We start from the raw sequence: 21,573 nt of genomic DNA on the forward strand, positions 1-21,573 counted from the left end.
AAAAAAGTATAGTGACCTAATTAAAAATTTCACGAAATTATAGAGATCAACAGAGTAATTAAACCTAAAAAAAATTTACCTTTGCCTCATAGCCAGTAACACCTTCAACGGCAAGATATCTACCACCATTCTATTTTTCCATCTCCAACGATGAATATCCACCGGTTAGCTATCCGCCGTCACTATCTTGCTACCGAACTGCTGTTTCTTCGCTGACAGTAACAACATTTAGTGGATCTAAAACCGACAATGATATGGGAAAAAGAAACCTAAATAGTTATATTGAAATTGATTGAGCCTTCTAAAAAATGGCAAAGAGAACTGAAAAAGTTATTAACTTTTTAATACAAACTTCTTTGAAAAGTTATTAACTTTTTAAACTATAGTTGCCAACTATTTGTTTTTCAATTATCTATAGTTGAAAAGGCCAAAAAGGTATGCCATTAAAACAAAAAAGCACTGGTCTGTAAGTAAAAATTTGGATGCTAAACAATGAAGTACTTCCTCATAATTCACAGATTCATGCATCAAAATGTTTGAAAAAATTGTTTCTCCTATTACCGCTAATTCTTGAAGGCACATTCATTTGTAACAAATCACTACTGGTGTATTTTTAAGAGATGAAGATTCTTGCAAAAGTTAGAAGAAAAAAAGAAAAAGAGAAGCAAATTAAACATAAATGCATATTTTTTAAAATATAATTCAAATAAAAATTGTGAAAATTAATTAAATTTGAGAAGAAAAATAACATATTTACCAAAAGTAGAAGTTTCAAATGTAGGTATTGAACATCATCAATAAAGTTGATTCGCAATTGGTGTTAATTATTGATACGAATTAGAAAGAATTTGTACTTGTATTTTGTTTGGTGATTAAAAATTTTTTTAACGTAAATCCTTATTTTTTTGAGTATTTTGTGACAGTGTAAATTATGTGTGACAAATTATGATTCATTCTTTTACTTAGTGTTTGTTAAAAGAACTAAATCACTCTAATATATACAACCACAATAACGGTAATGAAATTAAAAGAGGATTAGGTTATGATTAGACAGATCACTATCACTAAACACATCTTCAAAGAGCAATAAAAAGAAAAGAGAAGCAAGGTAATGAAGAAAACTATAAAGGGGTGGCTGATAATGAAAAGTGGTTTTTATTACGGCAATCAACAGTTAAAATGGTTTCTTATCTAATAAATCAAAGAATATGCCTAAGAAAATTCCATGAATTATTAAACATTATTCATTTAGACAGTAATAAAGCATTATATGTTAATAATCTGCAAACCATCAAAAGAAATTAAAAGAAAAAACCTTTATGAAATAAGAATTTATAAAAGTAGAGAGTTAGATCACTAATTTTCTACAATAAGATTACTTTCATTCCAACTTGCAGGATCAAACACCACCATAAATTGTACCTTTCACATCATCAACCATTTTAATAAATCTTTCTTCTAATTATTATACCTACAAAAAAAATGTCCTCTAAATTACTAATTAATAAGATTTTACAATTTTCTTCAAATTACATTGTCCAACAATAAAATTGCTAACTATAATAAGAAACAAATTACATAGTTTAAATTTATATAATTTATGCTTAATAAGATGAAAGGAGCACGGCGAGATTGTTATATTGTTACTTGCTAGAAACCATGAAACATAAAAATTCTTAGGACATATTTGCATATAATCATCGAAAGATGAATCTAATGCTGGTTTGAATTAGTGTTTTTAGAAGGGTGTGTAAATATAGCATTAAATAGAAATAGTCAATACATTTCCATCAAATGAAGTAGATTTAGAATAAAGAGAAAAAAAATCAGGACACACACGCAAGCAAGATTAGTGAATACATTTCCATCAAATAAGTTAATTGGGCAAACTAAAATGATTATTTCATTTTTCTTTTCCTTTAGTAATAACTTGTATGTTACTTAACGTTTAAGTATGTTAATAACGTCTGGATTATAATTTGAAGATCCCTTATAATCTAAACAAATAATATTAAGCTAATTTGATTTATATTGCCTACTTAAAACAGTTGAATCTGCATCCACAGATAAGCAAGGAATATGATGAAAAAATAGAATAATTCAAAATATCAAGCTTAATTATTTGTTTTTTTTTTAATTTGATTTATTGCTAGTTCTTTTCAATTTGAAGGGTAAGTAAATGAAAATATTATGGATACTTCATGATTCATCTGAGTATGAACTTCACCACAATAGCATTGTTTACTTTTCCTAACCATATGAAACTTACTTCCCCAATCAGTTGTTTCCCGTTGCTCTCAAACTCAGTATAACTTGATATTTATATAGAAAATGAAGTTAGAGATAGAAACCTTGCATGGAAATTGACTGGAACAGGACACCAGCCCATCATGCAAATATCGTTTGGAAGGACTCAATTGAGCACCCTCACATAATCAATTTCCCCTTCTGCAGTTTAAGAAAGGAAAAAGATTATTTGTTTTACAAAATGGGGGAAAAGGAATCTGTGTAATTGACTAATTGTCAAGTTGTTATAGTTATAGATCTCTCGCTGCTTGCATTCCAAATCCTAATGGCATTTTCTGTAACTTTTTTTTAAAAAAAGAAAGAAATATAAAAATAAATTTCGGCTTTAAAAAAAATTATACAGATCTAATTTGAGGAGCCTCTTAATAAGCTACCTATCTATGAGTATTGATAACCTTATCTTATATTAGATTAAGAATACAACCAATCATTTTAATTAGAAACCACAAAGAAAGATATAATTTGCAAGGGTATTTGAAGGTCATTCTATTGAATGAACAAAGCTGGAAGCAAATAGCAGAGTAGACAACTGTCCAAAAGCAAGAATATTTTAATTTTTTATTGTATTTAGGCTGCAAAAAATTGCTCATCCACATAAGAGAAAGTGAGCAATCACTATGTTAAAGCATTTAAACTATAACTACCTTGAACAAAGAATAAGTTATTAGATTTGTAGTTGAAGTGTAATTTGACCAAATAAAAAGAAACCAATGTAAGTTTGTTAATAAAGCCAAATCTAAAATTGCACTTTGTAAATAAAGTCATAATATTATTTGAAGAAAACAGAAGCTAGAACATTATTAATTATTTGATTCATTTTTTTTTTTTGTGAACAAGTGAGCTCAACACGATAAAGTGGAGCGACAAAGTCACAAACAAAGTCTCAAACATAAAAAACAACCAATCAAAATCTGAAAACAATCCCTAGTGTTATTTCCGGCAATGCTATCAACAACCAAAAGGATCCAAACTACACCATTCTTTGTAGCTAGTCAAAGATCTGAGAAACACCTCTTCCACTCCGATTTCCTTGTTATTAAAGATACACCTATTCCTCTCTAGTCATACATTCCAAATAACTCTCGGTCCACCTTTTAATCGAATTTCCGAAAATTTTTCAAGCCAATTTACACTCAATAGAACTCTATCAATACGACTACAGGAATGGCCTCTGAACCAAGTAAATTTTCGATCATTCAACGGTAGGTCCACTAACTGCATATCTTGAACCCAATCCTTGAACTCTTCTGTCGATGCTGTAACCTATCCTGACCTTTCCTCTCTTCAATCTGTATAACCTCATTAAAGTCTCTCATATAACATATCAGACCTCGACCTAACCCAGCTACAAAACTCAGTTCCTCCCACACAGCCAGTTTCTCCAATTTAGTATGAGCACCATATACTAAATAGAACGTACAATTGAACTCAATTTTTAACAGTACTCCTTTAACACATAACCATATTTTCCCTTTGTTACAATTATTTATTTTAAATTGCATGTCATCCCACATTGATAACAGACCCCCGAATGTGCCTGCTGACTCTACAAACTCCCACCCTACAGCATCGCTCCCCAAAATACGCACTACATCAAACTTAGTCACAACTTACATCTTAGTTTCAACCAATCCTAACATATTTACTTTTGCTTCTTTTTTAGTTCTTTCACCATACTCAATTTTCCAACACCCCCTAACCCCTTAACAATTCAAGAACTAAAAATTATTTTAAAACTGTTTTACACACCTTTTTGAGATTTTTTGGTCTGTATCTTCGTGCCTTTTCTTTCTGCTTTGCTAATCTCCTCTTCTGAGCTAAAGCCTCATTCTGTTCTTGAAGAATTGTCATGATATCATCTTCATCGTTGTACTGCACGGCTCCTGATTCAATAGCCAGCTCCCACGTCTTCCTATTTTCCAGCATCTGTTCCTCCCGTTCCAAATCCTTAGCATCACTGTTTCCCGGATTTTCAACACTAATGTCCCTAGCACTCCTAGCCCCGATACTGCCTTTATCAACCCCCTCACCGTTCAAAGTTAAACCGTCTACAGGTGCGTCATCTCCACCTATAACAGGACCAACTTTCAGACCAGCAGCATTTTTCTGAGGCACTAGACAATGCACCGCCGCTTCCATGTGAACATTGCCGTCCATGGAAGAACGTAACCCCGCCATCGCCGGCGTTGAGTGATACCCTGACGAAGACACAATCTCCAATGGAGGGCGTACCTCCAGTTGAAGATCGCAGGCAGCATACACCGCTACAGGCCCGACGGCACTATCTCCTCCACTAGTCCGTCGCTCTTCGCTGGCTATGAGCTTTCCCAAGCTTCGTTGATCTGTTGCGGCATCACACCCTGAGATCTCCCCTTCAACTTGATAATGACCGCGGCGCATAACCCAGGACTCGGAGCAGCTTCGACCCAGTCAACCCTCGCCTGACTCGGATTCACCAGCCCACCTCCTATAGCCATATCAGCATGAATATTAGCATGATCTGGGCTTTCAACTAAGGAAAAAAAGTCCAAGCTCTCTCCTTTGGTACACCTGTTACAATAAACTTTTTTGGGCCTACTAAGAAGCCTGCTTTGGGTTTCTTTTTTTCTCCAACAATCCTTATTCTTCAGCCCATCATTATTATAATTATAGCTAATTATTTTTTCTGATTCAGCATCATTAATCATCAAATCATTATATCCCATAAAATCCTCATTGCCATCTAAAACAGGATCATCCGTTTCCCTTGCTGTACGAATTTGAATTAAATTGCAATTACTCTATTCATTTAAAATATCCTCTGAAATTACTACTCTACCCTTATCCGTTTCTTCCTCCCTTGGCACCACCATCACCAACTCAGCCCCCAGATCTCTACTTTCCAATTGTACCATGGCGCTCGAACTACTAGCATTCATCTCGCAAGCTTTTGGGAGATAAGGATTACCTACCTCTTCAATCTTGCACTCCACTCCATAACTCTCATGACCAACCTCTTTAACCAGGACATCGAATCCGCTAGTACCAATTGTGACGTGAATTCACTCGTTGATGATGTCCATGATACAAGTATCTATTTGCACCCGTATCACACTGAATGAGAGGCATGATTCTGTGGCTTTGTCACATCCAATTACTTCTCCCCATTGGCTTCCTATTATTCTGAACGTCTCCACTGACCATGTATGCAGAGGAACACCAAAGCACTCTAACCATACCCTTCGAGTTTCACTGCGCTCCTCCTCATCCCATCTCCATACGTTGTGAAAATTTGTAGTAAGTTGTTCATTTTGAACGTGTAAGTTTCTTCTGCACTCAAGACACTATCAAAAGTCATTAGTGCCTTGTACGCTCCTAGTTTTCGTACTTGCACAACTTGAGAAAAATTCTTCCCAATCATATTCTTCAAAGAAGAAAAGTCTATAGCCTTTGTCGTCCCGCCTATTAGACTCCTCTGTAACCAGTCCAGATTCTCTTTTGCCACCGGAATTTCCATCTTCTTCGTCTACCCATTGCCATGTGGATCCTCTTTTTTTCCTTCCTTCCTCGTCTCTTCCACATTCTTCCTCGCGACTCTTGTACTTTCCTCATGTTGAGTTTGAATCTTGACAATATTTTGGACGTCACCCGCCTCATGAATTATCTTCCTATTCTCTCTTTCATTCGTGCGTCGATACCTAGCTTCTCCGACTAAAATAACCTTCCCTCGTAACCTCGTTCTATTCATCTTCGCAATAGCCTTCAACGCTCCACCCTTTGTTGTATACCGGATGAACGCAAACACGTAAGTATTACCATTTTTTTATTTTCGTGAGAGATATATATCATTTATACGTCCAGTCCAGTTGAACAAGTGGTACAACTCCCTTTTTGATATATCTACAGGAAGATGATCTACAAAAATATAGAACGATTCGTTTTCTAAATGACAGTACTCTTCTCGATTCCAAACCCCTCATATCTCTACTAACTTGCCTAATTCTACCCCTCCCGGTGTTTTCCACCCATTCTGGCCCTCTCCCCTCTCGGTCTTTCATTCTCTCATTATTTCCCAAGTGTCACAATACTTATTTGATTCAACTTAACTAACAATATTTGAATATAGTAAAATTAGGCCAAATTTCTTGCAAGCTTTTAGCATCAATTTGTAACAAAAACCATAAAGTAATGGAAGCACTTAAAAAATTACAAAATACATAGTGAACAGAAGCCTTACACTGCAACTTGAGCTGCTGTAAGCCTTTCAATTGAAACCCTGCAAGAGTCTTCATATTTTAGTTTAATAGTTGAACATTTAAAACTCTAATTTATTTTTAAACTAAAATTTGACCCAAAAGAAGAGTATGAGACAGAGTCAAGACCAATTTGAGCAAAAGAATGCAATAGAAGATGGCTCCACCACTGTGCTCTCCTCATATTCTAACCTGATAAACCAACTGAAGGTATTAATTGCTGCAGCACCTTGATGAGGCATAATAATGCATAGAATAGAAAAGCTTCATCTCTTAAGTTTATGCAATAATATTTGTTTGGTTAAAACATCTCAATTAGTCAGCTACTCATAATCCTCCCTTTTTAAGTTTGGTCTTACAGCACGACTTTTTTCTGGGCGAAGTTTGATAAATTGACCCATTTCTTTCTGGTCAAGTAACTAATATTATTGTCAAACAATTCAAAAATTTCAGCAACCATCTTTTACATATCCTCAATGAGCAAATAACTATTAGACAACTAATTTCAAATGGATCACTTTATAGAATGCCACTTGATAGCTAAATAGAAAGAAATTTTTCAGCATAATCTCTACTATACCCAAATGTCATTTGAGTAAGGTCATTAACTATTCTTTTTAACTATCTTTCTTTTCCATATTCTGGAATTGTAATTGCAATATGATACAATTAAAAAAATATAAAAATCATCTAATATCACATAGACATAACATAAACATGATTTGCAATTATAAAGCAGTTGAAGATTATTCGAAGCTGCTGGAAGGGGTGCCGTTGTAATCACTACAAATCAGCCATACCACCATTAGCTCCTCTGCCAACCTAACCCAGTCCAACTTCAACCTCCGGCCAAAACAGAAGCAAAACATAAATAAATAATTTTTTTTTCATTTTTTATAAAATATATAAAAAAATTTCAACTTTTTTAAAGAAATTACCTCCATAACACTGACGATAGGATTTCTGCATCAGTGTCGTCAATTTGTTGTCAGCTGCTCCTTCTTCACTGACGGTTGTAACACCACTCACCGCTGCTATTGTTCTTCATCTCTGCTACCCGCCAGAGGAAACAAACTCGAAGCCTCTGCCGCCTTCTTATCTTTTCTTCACCAGACGCTCTCTGGTGCACGGAATAATTATATATGATTATTTTTTATTCTACAATCGAATAATAATTTTTTATTTTTTATATCCATGCATATTCTCCAATCTCTTTTCATATGTATGATTAACAATTTTTTTTAAATGGTGATATTTTAATTTTTTTTCTTTCACGTATTTTTATATATTAGCAAGAAAGCAAAACCACGTATTGTGACTTTTTTTCTTTTTCACGTCTTAATCTTAATTAATCAATCTTGTGTCCAAAACAGATGTTAGTTAATCTTAATTAAACTTTTAATCATTCTAATTTATTGATGAATTATATTTCTATTAATAATTGCATTACTAATCTGAAATACAAAAAAAAGTGATACATATATCAAAAAAGAAAACAAACTTAAAAAAAATCATATTAAAAAGTTTAAAAATAACATATCCATAAAGAATAGTCATAATATATAAATTGTGACAACAATTTAAATTTCTCTAAAACTAATTTAATCAACTACCAATATTAGAACTAAATTATTTAAATAATATTTAATCTATTCTAATCCTTAGATACGTATAGATTAGAGTCATTATCGTAACAACCAACCGAAATAACATCATAAGATCGAATACTTAGAATCGGTACAAATTCAGACTACCTTCTTGTTAAAATTGTCAAATTAAATTGACTTTTATTCTCTTCAATGGCATTGCATTAATGCACCAAAAGACCGGTAGTTTCTGAAAAAAATACAATATGTTATAAAATTATTTTTAATACAAAAGCTTAAGAGAAAAAAAATTTAAATATAGTACCAATCTTTGAATTACATCTTCAAGGTTGGCACAAATTTTTCAAAATTGAACCTAAATTGAGGAAATTCGATCTCATTATATGTTCCACTTCCAATATTTTTGGACAAACATAGAAAACGTAGAGGAGATGTGACTTGAACTTGACCTACAAAGCTCCTTAGAAATAATTGCCCAATCAAAAAAAATAACAGATTAGAAAAAAATGCTTTGATTCTTATATTTAGACTTACTAACCACAAAAAATACCATATATAACCGTTAGTAGTACAAAAATAATTTTAAAATTTAATTATTACAATATCAATTTACCACTATGAACGTTAGTGTCATATTTATAGCGATTAGAATTATAAATTTATGTTTAACTTTTTATATAATTATAATTAAGATTTTTTTAAATCAGTATAATTATGCATTATTCATTAAATGCTAATTGTTATATAATTCTAATAAAGATATTTTTTAAAATAAATTTAGAAGAGAGAATAGTGCCTTTATTTTGAAAAGAAAATAAATTCATGAGAAATTGATACCTTACTTTCATTAGTTGGGGGAAAATCCAATTTTAATATATTAAGTAGATTATTTTATATAATTATAATAAAGATATTTTTCTAAATTGGTATAATCATACATTATTCATTAAATGCTAATTGTAATATAATTATAATAAAGATATTTTTCTAAAAATAATTTTAGAAGAGAGAATAGTGCTTTCATTACATGAGAATAGTACTTTCTAAAATAACCTAAATTAGTATAATCATGCATTATTCATTAAATGCTAAATTGTAATATAATTATAATAAAGATATTTTTCTAAAAATAATTTTAGAAGAGAGAAGAGTGCTTTAATTACATGAAAATAGTACTTTCTAAAAATAAAGATATGTTTCTAAATTAGTATAATTATGTATTATTCATTAAATATTAATTATAATAAAATTATAATAAATATATTTTTATAAAATAATTTAGAATAGAGAATAGGAAAGTTCATTTTGGAGGGAGAACGGAGTCATGAGAGATCGACACATCACTTTCATTAATCGGGGAAAAACCCAATTTTAGTATATTAAGTAGATTAGTTTACATATTTTGAATATTTTAATTTAATGTATTTTGATTTTTGTTTATTTAGGTCTTATGTTTGTGGGCTTAGGATTTTTTATATTTTAATCTAATAAGAGGTTATAAATACCTCAAAAACTAGGGTAGTGATAATATAGAATGATTTAGATGTTTGAAAACTTCTTTTTGGTTTCGCGATAAAACCATGACGTGGACAATTGAGGATGAGGATTCCCTCTCTTATTACATCGGGGAATTGGGTAGAAGGTTGAGGAGTCCCTTCAATTCAATTCCCAAACTATAACGTTGACAAGTTAGGTTGAGGAGTCCCTTTCTTGTTGCGTCAAGAAATTGGGTAGAAAGTAGACTGATTCTCTTTGTATTCAATTTCAATCTATCCTTTTTATTTCTATTTTCAATTTCAATGTATTTTTTTTATTCAGTTTAAATCATTATTTTTTTGTTTATCTTTAATTTCTTTATCAGGATGTTTAGCTTTAATTTTGGTTGTCCATAGAATTTTCTATATCCAAGATGAAATTCGAATCCTCAACACCTGCTCAAACAAATAAGTAAACCGATCCGAATTTTTTGAGGATAACTATTTAATTTTTAAACCATTTTTTCCTTAATTACGGGTCAATTTTCAAAACATAAATATGTTTTACTAATATTATTATAAAAAGTATATGATATACTAAAATATAACATGATATACTATGATAAAGTGATTTAAATATAACATGATTTAACTTGAAAGCTAACGGGTTTTTATTTTAATAAATAAATTAATTATAATAATTACAGAAATAAATAATTTAAAAATATTTATTAAAATAAATATTTTTTTTTATCGAGATAATTTTGCATGTATCTACGGTAAACGAGATAAGAGAAGTGGATTCAACACGTGTATATCTCGTTTACAGTGTAAACGAGATACATGTATTTTAAAAAAAAAATTTAAAAATAATAAAAAATATTAATAATATCAATAATCCAATTTTTTACCCTGCAAATGGTACATAAAAAGATTAGTAGAAAAGATTAAAATGGATATGTTTAATCAATTAATACTAAAAAAAGAATACATAAAAGATTTTTCATATACTTTTGAGTATTAATTTTTAAATTTAAATTATATATATTTCAATTTTTGTTTATTGCATAGGAGTACATAAAAGTTTGAAATATAATTTAAATATAATTATATTTCAAATTTCGTTTATTGAAGTATATAAAAATTTGAAATATATTTAAATTTTGTTTGTTGTATGGGAGTATATTTAAATTATATTTCAAATTTTTATTTACTCCTATGCAACAAACAAAATTTGAAATATATATAATTTGAATTTAAAAATTAATACTCAACAGACATACAAAATTAGAAACAATAGTATTAATAGTGAGTAGTTAGAAAAAAAAAAAAAAACCGTGTTAATAGTAGGACGATACGCTTACGTGCTTTCACATAAACATGTTAACATGTTTAGTTTAAATAGACAATCAATCTTTTCTATTATTTAAAATGGACGATTTCTTTCCTATTATTTAAAATCGTCCATCTATTACTATAAACGAGATATATATTATTTATAAATAATTAAATATAATTTTTGAAAATAATAAAAAATATTAATAATATAGTTTAGATCAAATTTTTAAACAAGATAAAAAAAATACTGTAAACGAGATACGTACAAAATTATCTCATTTATCGTGTAAACGAAATGAAAGAAAGGTATTTATTTCGATAAATATTTTTTAAATTATTCATTTCAGTAATTATTATATTTATTTAATTTATAAAAATAAAAAATCTGAAAACCTAACCCATCATTTTATATAAAGGGAGTAAGAGGAGAGAAGAAGGATTGAAAGTAGGGTTTAAGATATTCAAAAAATTAGATGTATTTACTTAGAGAAGTAATTTCAAATGAACAGAAAATAAACATCAAAAATCTAATTCTCTATATTCAAATTATATTCGTTACTTATTTTTTAATTATTGAATTATATTATTCATATAATTTTATTATTTCAATTTCATAATAAAAAGATGTTAAACAAGTATATTATTACTTCTTTGTAGATATTTAGATTGAGCTCTGTTAGGGAGCTAATGGATTATTTGTGGGTTCACCAAAGATCGAATTTTTGACTTTTTGAATCTAGAGTTTTAATACTATGTTATGATACCACTCATCCTAAAAGTTTTGGTTGATGAGAAAAGGTAACACTAATGGTTATATTTTTAATATTTCCTAAACCTCTATTATACACATTATACAAATATTCCATTGGTTCCTTGTACTTTTCCATTTAGATTTTAGTCTCTAATTTGCCATGCTTGTATTCTCGTTTAATGAACTCATTTTTCTAAAATTGCATAATTTCTAATCTATAGTTTTTATGAGCAAATTCTATGTTGTTTTATAAAGAAACATATAATAATCATAATATGCTCTCTTTTAATTTTTCTATTTTTATTTATTAATTAATCTTAATTCTTTTAATGTTTTAATGAAATGTATTTAAAAATTATTTTTTTATGTTAAAATATTATTTCTTTAAAAAATATTTATGATTTTCTACTTCAATTCGAATGTATTTAAATAGTTTAGTTCATGATTAGTAAAATTTTATTATGGAAGGAAAAACAAAAATAATTAAATAAATAAAAAAAATCCTACTAAAAAGTTAATAAAATATTTATATAATATATATAATGAACTCCTTATTTGACCTAATATAAGTTAAAAATAAAAATTACTCCTTTAATTAAAATACCAATAAGCTTTCTATATTACAAAAAATAGCCAAAATTTAGAGGGCTAAAGAATAGAGGAAATTAAAAAAAAAAAAAAAACCGGTGAATGAAATAATAAGAAAACTTAAGGCCTAAAACAAAAGGAGCAGGTTTATGGTTGCGGTTCATACACTTCAGACATGGCTACCACCACCAGTAGAACCCTGCTGAAGGAGATGCTGCACCTCTCTTCCACGCTTCCTTTCTCTTTTTCTCTACGTCTTCGTGTTCTTCCATCTCTATCACCCTCTTCATCTCACCTTAACTTGAACCTTCAGTTTCGGCCCTCTCGCCCTTCCACTCCCTTCACTCCAATTCGATGCGTTTCTTCTTCGGGTCCCGGCAATGGCGGAAACAAGGTATCTTCTCGTCTCTCTCAGGTTCACCAGCTTCTCCAAGAAGCTGAAGAACGTGCTCTCTCAGCTGACACTGGTCCCACTCCTAAAATCACCTTAGGTGCGTCGCTTCATTTTTCGATTCTGATTTTTTTTTTTTATTGATTGCGAAATGGTGTTAGAAATAAACCCTAAAAGATTGTATTTTGTTGAGTAAACTACTTATTGACAAATCTATCGGGAATAAACGAAATAAACTTTGTACTTATGAGAGACGAAAAACTGTCATTTCTATCATGAAAGATGGGAATATTGACACACACACACACACACACACACACACACACACACACACACACACACACACACTGTCATTTCTATCATGAAAGATGGGAATATTGAACACACACACACACACACACACATACACATATATATATATCAACGTTGGATACTGTTATTTACATATTAAAATCATCTTTTATGATTACAAAACTAGTTTCGTTTATTAATTTTATTGGCGTTTTAAAGTTTCATGGTTAGAAACTATAGTTTACTCTATTTTGTTGGTTTTAGATCATGTTACGGTGAGCTATGCCAGAAGTGGTGGACCTGGGGGTCAAAATGTGAATAAAGGTTGATATTTTCTTTACGGTATTGTCATAGAAATGGTTCTCTTCTTGGTCGGTTATTTATTTATTTATTTTATTTTATGACCCTAACTTGCTGAAGTGACCAGTGAACACCAAGGTGGACATGCGATTCAATGTTAAAAATGCATATTGGCTAAGTGACAGGATCAGGGAGAGAATTATGCAAATGGTTTGTGTCATATTATCATCGTTGCTTTGGTGCATAAGATTGACTGTTTCATAACTTAGACTAGTGTTTCGATGTCTTTCTGGAGCAGTACATATTGCTGTGTACGCATGTTTGCTAATAAGGTTCATCTATGCATCTACTTGTACATTATTGTGTATTATTACATCTTTTGATTGGTTACTCTTTTACCTCAATAATTGTTGTATTCTTATAGTTTGATAATCTAGCTTATCTTTGCATGACTTTAGTTTTGTTTGGTCCTGAGCAGGAAAAAAACCGAATTAATAAGGATGGGGAGCTTGTGATTTCTTCCACAAGAACTAGAACACAGAAGTTTGCTTCTTCCCTTTTGTCTTATTTATTGTTTGTTCTTCTTTTGCAAGATTTTTGGTCTAATTACTCTTATCCCCCCCCCCCCCCTCTTTTTTTTTTTTGCTCAGGGGTAACATTGAGGATGCTTTGGCAAAACTTCAGGTAATGTAGCAAGTTTAATGTATGAAGTTTCATTTATTACATTCGTTCTAAAGAATTGTGATATGAAAGCTCTTATCAAAGGGTGACTACATTGTGATATAATTGAAGGATGACTATCATAAAAACATAGATTCTTCTGTTGATCCAAAAATGGGGTTGTTCTTGGGCTTGACTACAGTTAGAGTTGTCTTTGCTTGGTACATTATGAATAATTCTGTTTCTGTATCTCGTCTCCTCCAACCAGAAACTAAATAGACAATATTGAAACCTTAAAATGGAATTTTGCAGTTTGGAAGACTATTTTTGGATGGTAATGTCATCTAGGCAAGTTGTAAATAAGAAAGTCATAAGATTAAGTATTTACCTTCTAGTTCTGACTGGTAGCTCTGGATTCTATTAGTTTTTACTACTGGCGATGTGGCTTGGAGTAGTTAGTCTGCAGAAAGCTTGGCTCTTGTGAAATCTCCTTATTTTGATAGTGAACAGATGCTGGGATGACAACTTAGGATGGTAGCTTGGTGGCAGACATCTCAGCATATTTTCTGCTTTTTTTTGGAGTATTCATATAGAGTTTTGGTGCTGACTCTTATGGTGATTCTTTGAGGAGTTAACACAACATTATCACTCAGAAATGGGAAAGTTCTTGAAGAGTTTGTAAATTGGTTCCTTGTCTACCCTTTATTGTTATGCTGGCTGATTGCCATTCATAAACATTATGCTTGCCATGTGCTCCTTTGGATCCAGCTAGGTATTAATGGTAAGAGATTGGATGTGTAGTTGTGTACTGTGGGGATTTAGTAGTCTAATAAAAACTTCATTTTGTGATTCTCTGGAGTAACGGAAAAAGGGATAGTTCATGCAGAGGAGCTTGTAAATTGTTTCTTTGTGTAGTTCTTTATTGTTGAGTTGGTGGATTGCCTTGTCCTGGACATAATGAATTCCATGATATGTTTATTTAGATCCAGCCGGGGGATCAATAGTAAGAGGGTTGAAGCCGTGCACATTTAAGAGTTAAGATAATGTCTTGAATGGGAAAAAGTATAGTTCTTGGACAGCAGTGTGAATTGTTTCCTTATACACTCCCTTATTGCAGAGTTGAGGGATCAGGATGTCTTTTTTATGAGTTTGGTGATGCACTTGTTTGAATCCAGCCAGGGATTAATGGAAAGAGAAACAATGATTCTTTAATGTAAATCCTCCTATTTATCCTCATAAATACCAAGTAAAGAAAGTACTCAATGTTTTTATATATGTTCCTCATAAATACCAACTGCTACTACTAAGCCCCTTTTATTTGTTCGGGTTGGTTTAATGGATTAAATTAGGCCGTTGTGTCTTATCATAAGTCATTGTAATAGACATGCCATTAAGATCTGTTGTATTTCCAAATCTTATCCTGTCTTAATCACCATTTCACTCTTCCATGGCAACATCTTCACCTTTGCCACGGTGAGCTTTTTACTCTATTTTTTGGTTCTTTATCACCAAACATTCAGTCATATATATGATATTGCGGATCTTAGACTATACAGTAAAATTTTTTCTGAGTGGTATTTCCTTGTCCCTTATCAAAAATAAAATCACAAAACATTGCTCAACTTCATCCGTGGAACTTGAATCTTACAGACGGCTGCCAGCTATCCTTGCACTTCCTTATTCACTCTTGGACCACAGGAGGATTTACATCTATTTTTTTTCCTGAGTTTCGGGATGGTGGACCCAAGGTATTTAAACCATGTGACATTTGCATGGTAGCATCTCGAATCTCTAGCTCTGCGTTAGCATTAGTATGTCTTTTCTGAATTTACATTTGATGTACTTGATCTTTAATCTAAAGGAAAACCATGTGCTTCTAAAGCCTGTCTTTTAAGCTCTAACTTCTCATTTATATCCTCTCTAGAATTTGGTGGTGTACTTGTTTGAATCCATCATGTCTTTTTAGCTCGAACTTCTGAAAAGCATATCATCTATTAAAAGAATGCATCATGGCATCATTTCTTCAGTATGTTAATAAGCTCATCAAGGGCAAATGTAAAGTGATATAAGAGCTGAGCTCAAAGTCAAATATTGTTGCATTCCACTTCCACCTTGTTTTCTCTCACAATTGTCATTATCCTATCATATTAGCTATTAATTGTTTGAATACGGACAATAGTTGCAAGACGCATCTCCAACACTGTCGACAATACGTATCTTTGATCCTTTCTTCTTTCCAAATCAACCATGACTTACATCTTGGTCATGTTATCAAACTGATTATTTGCCATGCGAGTATCTTAATATCCACTGTTACGTAGTATGACTAATGAGATAATCTGTCTCTGTAATTTGCATAGTTTTGTATGTCGCCTTTGTTATTATGAATTGGGCTTTTAGTTAACTTTATCTTTCTAACCCTCTTCCCCTTTGATGGAATAAATCAGGAAATCATTGATGCAGCAGCATATGTGCCACCACCTCCCTCTGAAGAGCAAAAGAAGAAAATTGCAAAGATGTAAGAGCACTTCACTTTTGTATTTTCCTCAGTCTTCAGGTTAAATACGAATTATTCTAGGTACACCATGTTGCTTGTGGCTTCCGTTAGATTCGAATTGCTTAATAATGGTCAACGTCATGCAATTAACCTCTGTTAATCAAATATGCACTTATGATTGAAGGGCTGCAATAGGAGAGCAGAAACGCCTCAAAAGCAAGAAGGTGCTTTCAGACAAGAAAGCGTTCAGAAGAAGCAAAAATAGTTGGGACTAACATTCATTTCCAGATGGTGAACGTGTACATTATTTTTAGTAAGTTCACCATTGTTGACTACTTTAGATTCATTATCAAGCAAGCTATATTTTATTATTTTCATAAATTTTTCTAATTCTCAGTTATTGTCTACAGGTTACAGGCACCATAATTGGACTATAAAATAGAAATATTGGACCAGCATAGCACAACACCTACGGAGTTACCTCCTGATACAAGGCCAAAATTATAATGTACTATCTAGGACTTGATGCATATAGAAATATCAATTATTTGATTTTATCCTTACAATGTTTCCTATTTTCCTCAATTTGAGCGCTTTCTCGTGATTTGGGGGGCAATGGATCAATTATTGACCCTATGCATAGCACGTGTCGTTAGTTGTGGCACAACTTTGAAGGTCAACGAAACATTTTTATACACGATTTTGTCTTTGCCGTAGTTACTTTTCTATTTAGGTAGTTGTGAGGGACTGCTGGTGGCGTAGTAAATGCTTGTGGTTAAGGAAATGGATATGATTCCGTGATAGAATTCTTGAATTATAATTCAAACTTCAAACTAGTATATGAACGCCACTTGTGTTGCACATGAATTTCTTTGCATTTAAAATTTGATGCACATTGCTTCAAATGCTGCAACATGTACCGTAAGAGATATTCATGTCATTTTCGTGTTAACAATGAATCTTATCTCCTATATTACCTCCTAGTGTTACGTAGAACATGATTCTGTTTTTTTTCATGGCTTTCAACGATTGCGACTGATGGCTAGTGTTGGTATCACTCACCTTCACACGATACCCATCAGTTGTGCCCCCTTTCTCCCCCTCCCAATCCATCTGAAAAGTACATATGTGGCCATGAATAGGCTCTGATTATTATTTGAATGATACTTAATAATTATCTGTTGGTTCTCTTCACACTTGAAATTGAAATGTGGTTTAATAGGTGCTCATAAAATTATATCCATTTTTACAATAAAAATTCGTCCACGACAACTTCCTTACTTTAGGGCTAAAAAGACGGCATTTGGCTGAAAGTGAGAGCTCCTTTCATAGAATTGTTCATTTAAATAAAGTAATATATTTAAAAATCAATCGAAGTATAAGTATGTCTAGATATATTAATTTATTAATATATGAATTTACCTAAGCAGATATGTAGTTATTTTAGATTGAAGATAGTGGAATTGCATTATCGGTTTAAAATTTTTTAGGTATAGTAATTCTATGAAGTGAATATTTTCACTTCTAATTTGAAAAAACAAAATATTATGGATATGCTTTGTATTGAAATACCAAAGTTCTCCATTAACATCGGTAATTAACCCATTATATATTGTGTATATTTATACATATTACTTCACATATTTTTTTAACAAACACAAAAAATTAGCTTATAAGTGTGAATTTTTTATATTTTTATTCATTTTTATTATAAATATAAATATAATTTGATTATACCGTTTATGAAGATTTTAAATGAAGTTTTATTATATTATTTATAAAATTTTTTTATTGTAAATATGAACAATAGTCATTCTGTAATCTGTATTAGCAACTATTCTTTTACAACTATGCTAAGGATAACAAAAAATCAACCATTAAAACTAGTCACCAAATTAATTATTAGTATAATACATATTAAGATACAAAATATATATTAAAAATAAATTAAATGTATCTATAAACAAAGAGCAATGCTAGGGAACCAAAAGGGTATTAGTCAAAAACCAGCCAAATACCTTTGGGTGAATCTAAAATCTCTACGAGTTAATATACATGGATGTTTTTTCTACTAAGTATCAGAATGTTTCTTTTTCATACTAAATAGATGTTCTTTTATATATTTTTCGAATTTTTTTGTATTGCAAATGTTAATGTCTCTATTTCTTTAAGAATTTCATATTTTTTTTAAATTTTATAGATATTTAATTATTTTTGCTAAAATATAATTGAATGTTTTTTTGTTAAGTATTAGGATATTTTTTTTTCATATTAAATGAATATTTTTTAAAGATAGACTATTACTCCCATATTGTTGTTGTTGTTATTCAGTGGCTCAGCTACTTCCCATATTGCCCCTCCCAAACGCCTTCCAAATCTAATGGCAGCTGAGCCACATGTCCCTCTTCTTCCACTTCGGTCTCAACACCTTCACCGGACAAGAGTGGAGCTCCGGCCACGTACACCCTTCCCTATTCAACCCCACCAACCTCAACGCGGACGTCCTCACTAACGGTGTGACGTCACAACCGCAAAACCAATTTCTTCGACCTCACAGTGGATTGGTTTGAGGAGAGGGCTCAATCCTGCCCATCATATACATGGCGGGCCATGCAAACCCATCGTCTTCATCATGATATGCATAAGCAAACCCACCGTGCCTCGTCAAATCCATACCCGCCGTCTCATCTTCCCTCAATATCTTCAACAGGCTCATCTTTTGAAGCCCGTAAAACAGCGGCAGCATCGTTGCCGTCACCCACCCGCTAATTACTAGAATTTCGATCACTTGCGCAGCCAGCAGCATTGGTGAGAGAGAGGTGTGTGTGATTGTTGGAGGTGCATAGGTTAATGTGAGAGAGAAGAAAATTTTTTTTATAGGTTTTAATTAGATTTACTTAATTAATTTTAAATTTTTAAAATTTTGAATTTAAAAAATTTAAAATTAATTATTAATATAAATTACCGTGGTTTTGTTTAGTTTTTAGCTGATAATCTTTTGGTTCCATATACTTTTCCTTTTTTTTTTTAACATATAGCATGGTTGATCGAAATAATATCATTCAAAATCAAATCGGTATTATTATCAATTTGTAACTGTTAATATCCATTCCTTAATTACTAATATGACCTATCATTAAGATAATATGTCCCATTATTCTTTTCAGAAGATCGTAATAATTTTAGAAGATCCGTTTTAGAAAGCAAACAAGACAGTGCAGTAAGCATCCAAAAACAATTAAAGGGAATTCGTTATTTTGTTAATCAAATAGCAACACAAAAAGTATCGCAGTGATCTTTACTTGTCACAACTTGTAAAACTAATCATGGTGATTGTGTTTGTGTCCTTAAGGTCAATAGTGAAAACCGACCTTCAAACATGTAAGTTAAGAACCACAAGCGATATAATTAAGAGATATTTTTGTATAAAGACAAGTTCGTTCATCATCTCATCATTCAAGTACACATACACATACACAACAAATACCGTGAGTCCTATGAATAAATAAGTGAAAGTATCTACGATAAAAGTGAGATCCAATATCTAAGAACCAGATACTAAAAATTATAGGCGACAACAAAGAGTACCACAGGGGGGAGAGAAGTAATTAACTGAAAATCAAGTTAGAAAAGACCACTTCATCGAATTCTGTTGTTGTTAATATATATAGTATAAAACAAAACAAAACAAACAAATTAAACAATTCTTGGCATATAAAATTCATGCTATATTTCCTATTTACAAAACTAACGGCGTTGAAAATTTGACGCCCCGAATCCATCATCATTGATTCATCGTCTAATAACGTGAACATCCCCAGATCTCCGATCAACATGCTTAATCCACCTCTTCCCATCAGCACCACCACGACCACCACCGACACCGGAAACATGTGCTATGTCAAGCCCCTTCCCAACCGGTAGAAACACCGACCGTACAACGCGTCTTCTGGATCCTCCTTCATCCACCACTCCCCTCCACTTAAACGTGGGCTTCGAAGAACTCGAACTGGCGTTGGCGTTCTTTCGGACCATAACGGCCCCTTGGGCGCTCAACTTGGCCAGTCTTAAAACCCTGGCGAAGTCGCCGCGCCTCGAATCCACGACCAAGAAGTCAATTCCTTCTAAACCTTCCATAACCTCTTCCACCTCTCCTACCAGTGTCTCCGGCCTCCTAACTCCGGCGTCGCTCATCCTTTCACCGTACTCTAATCCCGACGTCTCGTCCGGGACTATGCACACGTGTCTACCGCCCGTGTGACGGCTTGCGATGGCCAATCCTATGCTGGTTGGGATCAAGCCTCCCTGCGACCATGTTTCCACGATCAGCTGCGCGTTCCACCCCGCTGCCATGGCTGACACTAGCTCCGCCACGCCGGATTCCCGTTTCAGCGTGCTTACGGATTGTACTGTGTCGATGTACGCTTTCGATGCTCTCTCCGGACACCATACTAGTTTCATTTTTAATATCTTCTATTCGTTTTGATATGATGATGCGGTTTTTCGTTTTTTTTTTATGTCTGAATTTGGTGTGTTTGGTAATAGTTGTTGATGTGAGGAATTTCTAGGTTTGGAGTGATTATATATGAGTATGTGATGAAAGGGGAAAGAAGGAAGAAAAAAAAGAACGAATAAGTAAGGTAGGGTCATCAGGAATAGGTTGTTCTAGAGAGAGAGAGAGAGAGTGGGACCGTTGACATTTATTCCGCGCCAATCCGACGTGTTGGTTTATATTCGGATAACTACGGTTTATATTATTCTTTCCTATAATAACAAACATATACTGAAATTAACTATTAAAATTAATTATTAATATAAAATATATATTAAAAATTAAAATATTAAAAAGATAATAAAAATAAATTAAATTATATATTTTTATAATAAATAAATAATAATTAAATTTTAGTATATAAATAATATTTTTATAATTTCTCATTATTTGTGTTTTACGGCTAAATATCTCATGTTGCACTCACACCTGAATTTCCAGGTGCCTGGCCATGCGTGTATATCTCAGCCATTCACAAATGACTATTTTATTAACTAAATCTTTTTTATTCAAATTCTTTATAATTAAACACTAAAAGAAACAGTTAAGTACAATTTTAATTTTTAAGACGTAAGTTAAAATTT

The 21,573-nt window shown here is 32.0% G+C and overlaps 3 protein-coding genes and 1 pseudogene across 6 annotated transcripts; 1 reads left to right on the forward strand and 3 right to left on the reverse strand.

Moving 5' to 3' along the window:
• Positions 1-3,518: 3,518 nt before the first annotated feature.
• LOC148576751 (uncharacterized) lies at positions 3,519-4,707 on the reverse strand. The gene is made up of 3 exons (XM_088502778.1): positions 4,057-4,707; positions 3,833-3,905; positions 3,519-3,712 (listed from the first exon to the last, which is right to left on the reverse strand). The coding sequence occupies exons 1-3, from the start codon at positions 4,705-4,707 to the stop codon at positions 3,519-3,521; spliced, it is 918 nt and encodes a 305-aa protein (XP_088358904.1).
• Positions 4,708-5,087: 380 nt separating this feature from the next.
• LOC148576752 (uncharacterized) lies at positions 5,088-6,578 on the reverse strand (annotated as a pseudogene).
• Positions 6,579-12,414: 5,836 nt separating this feature from the next.
• LOC107630544 (Class I peptide chain release factor) lies at positions 12,415-17,300 on the forward strand. 4 transcript variants are annotated; one of them, XR_015902351.1, is made up of 9 exons: positions 12,415-12,789; positions 13,245-13,304; positions 13,408-13,490; positions 13,759-13,823; positions 13,931-13,964; positions 15,591-15,688; positions 16,388-16,458; positions 16,622-16,750; positions 16,848-17,300. XR_015902351.1 is itself a non-coding variant. In XM_016333739.3 (8 exons), exons 1-7 carry the CDS (start codon positions 12,474-12,476, stop codon positions 16,710-16,712), a joined length of 720 nt encoding a protein of 239 aa, XP_016189225.1. In that variant the 5' UTR covers positions 12,417-12,473; the 3' UTR covers positions 16,713-16,750; positions 16,835-17,300. The 4 variants fall into 4 exon arrangements, 2 of the variants coding, with proteins under 2 accessions (XP_016189225.1, XP_016189217.1); XR_015902352.1 differs by having other exon boundaries at positions 16,835-17,019; XM_016333739.3 differs by lacking the exon at positions 15,591-15,688 and having other exon boundaries at positions 12,417-12,789; positions 16,835-17,300.
• Positions 17,301-20,075: 2,775 nt separating this feature from the next.
• LOC107630538 (uncharacterized) lies at positions 20,076-21,030 on the reverse strand. The gene has a single exon (XM_016333713.3). The coding sequence runs from the start codon at positions 20,896-20,898 to the stop codon at positions 20,230-20,232; it is 669 nt and encodes a 222-aa protein (XP_016189199.1). The 5' UTR covers positions 20,899-21,030; the 3' UTR covers positions 20,076-20,229.
• Positions 21,031-21,573: the final 543 nt, after the last annotated feature.

Source organism: Arachis ipaensis, chromosome B1 (assembly GCF_059453495.1).
Source record: "Arachis ipaensis isolate K30076 ecotype BB chromosome B1, ASM5945349v1, whole genome shotgun sequence".
Taxonomy (NCBI): domain Eukaryota; kingdom Viridiplantae; phylum Streptophyta; class Magnoliopsida; order Fabales; family Fabaceae; genus Arachis; species Arachis ipaensis.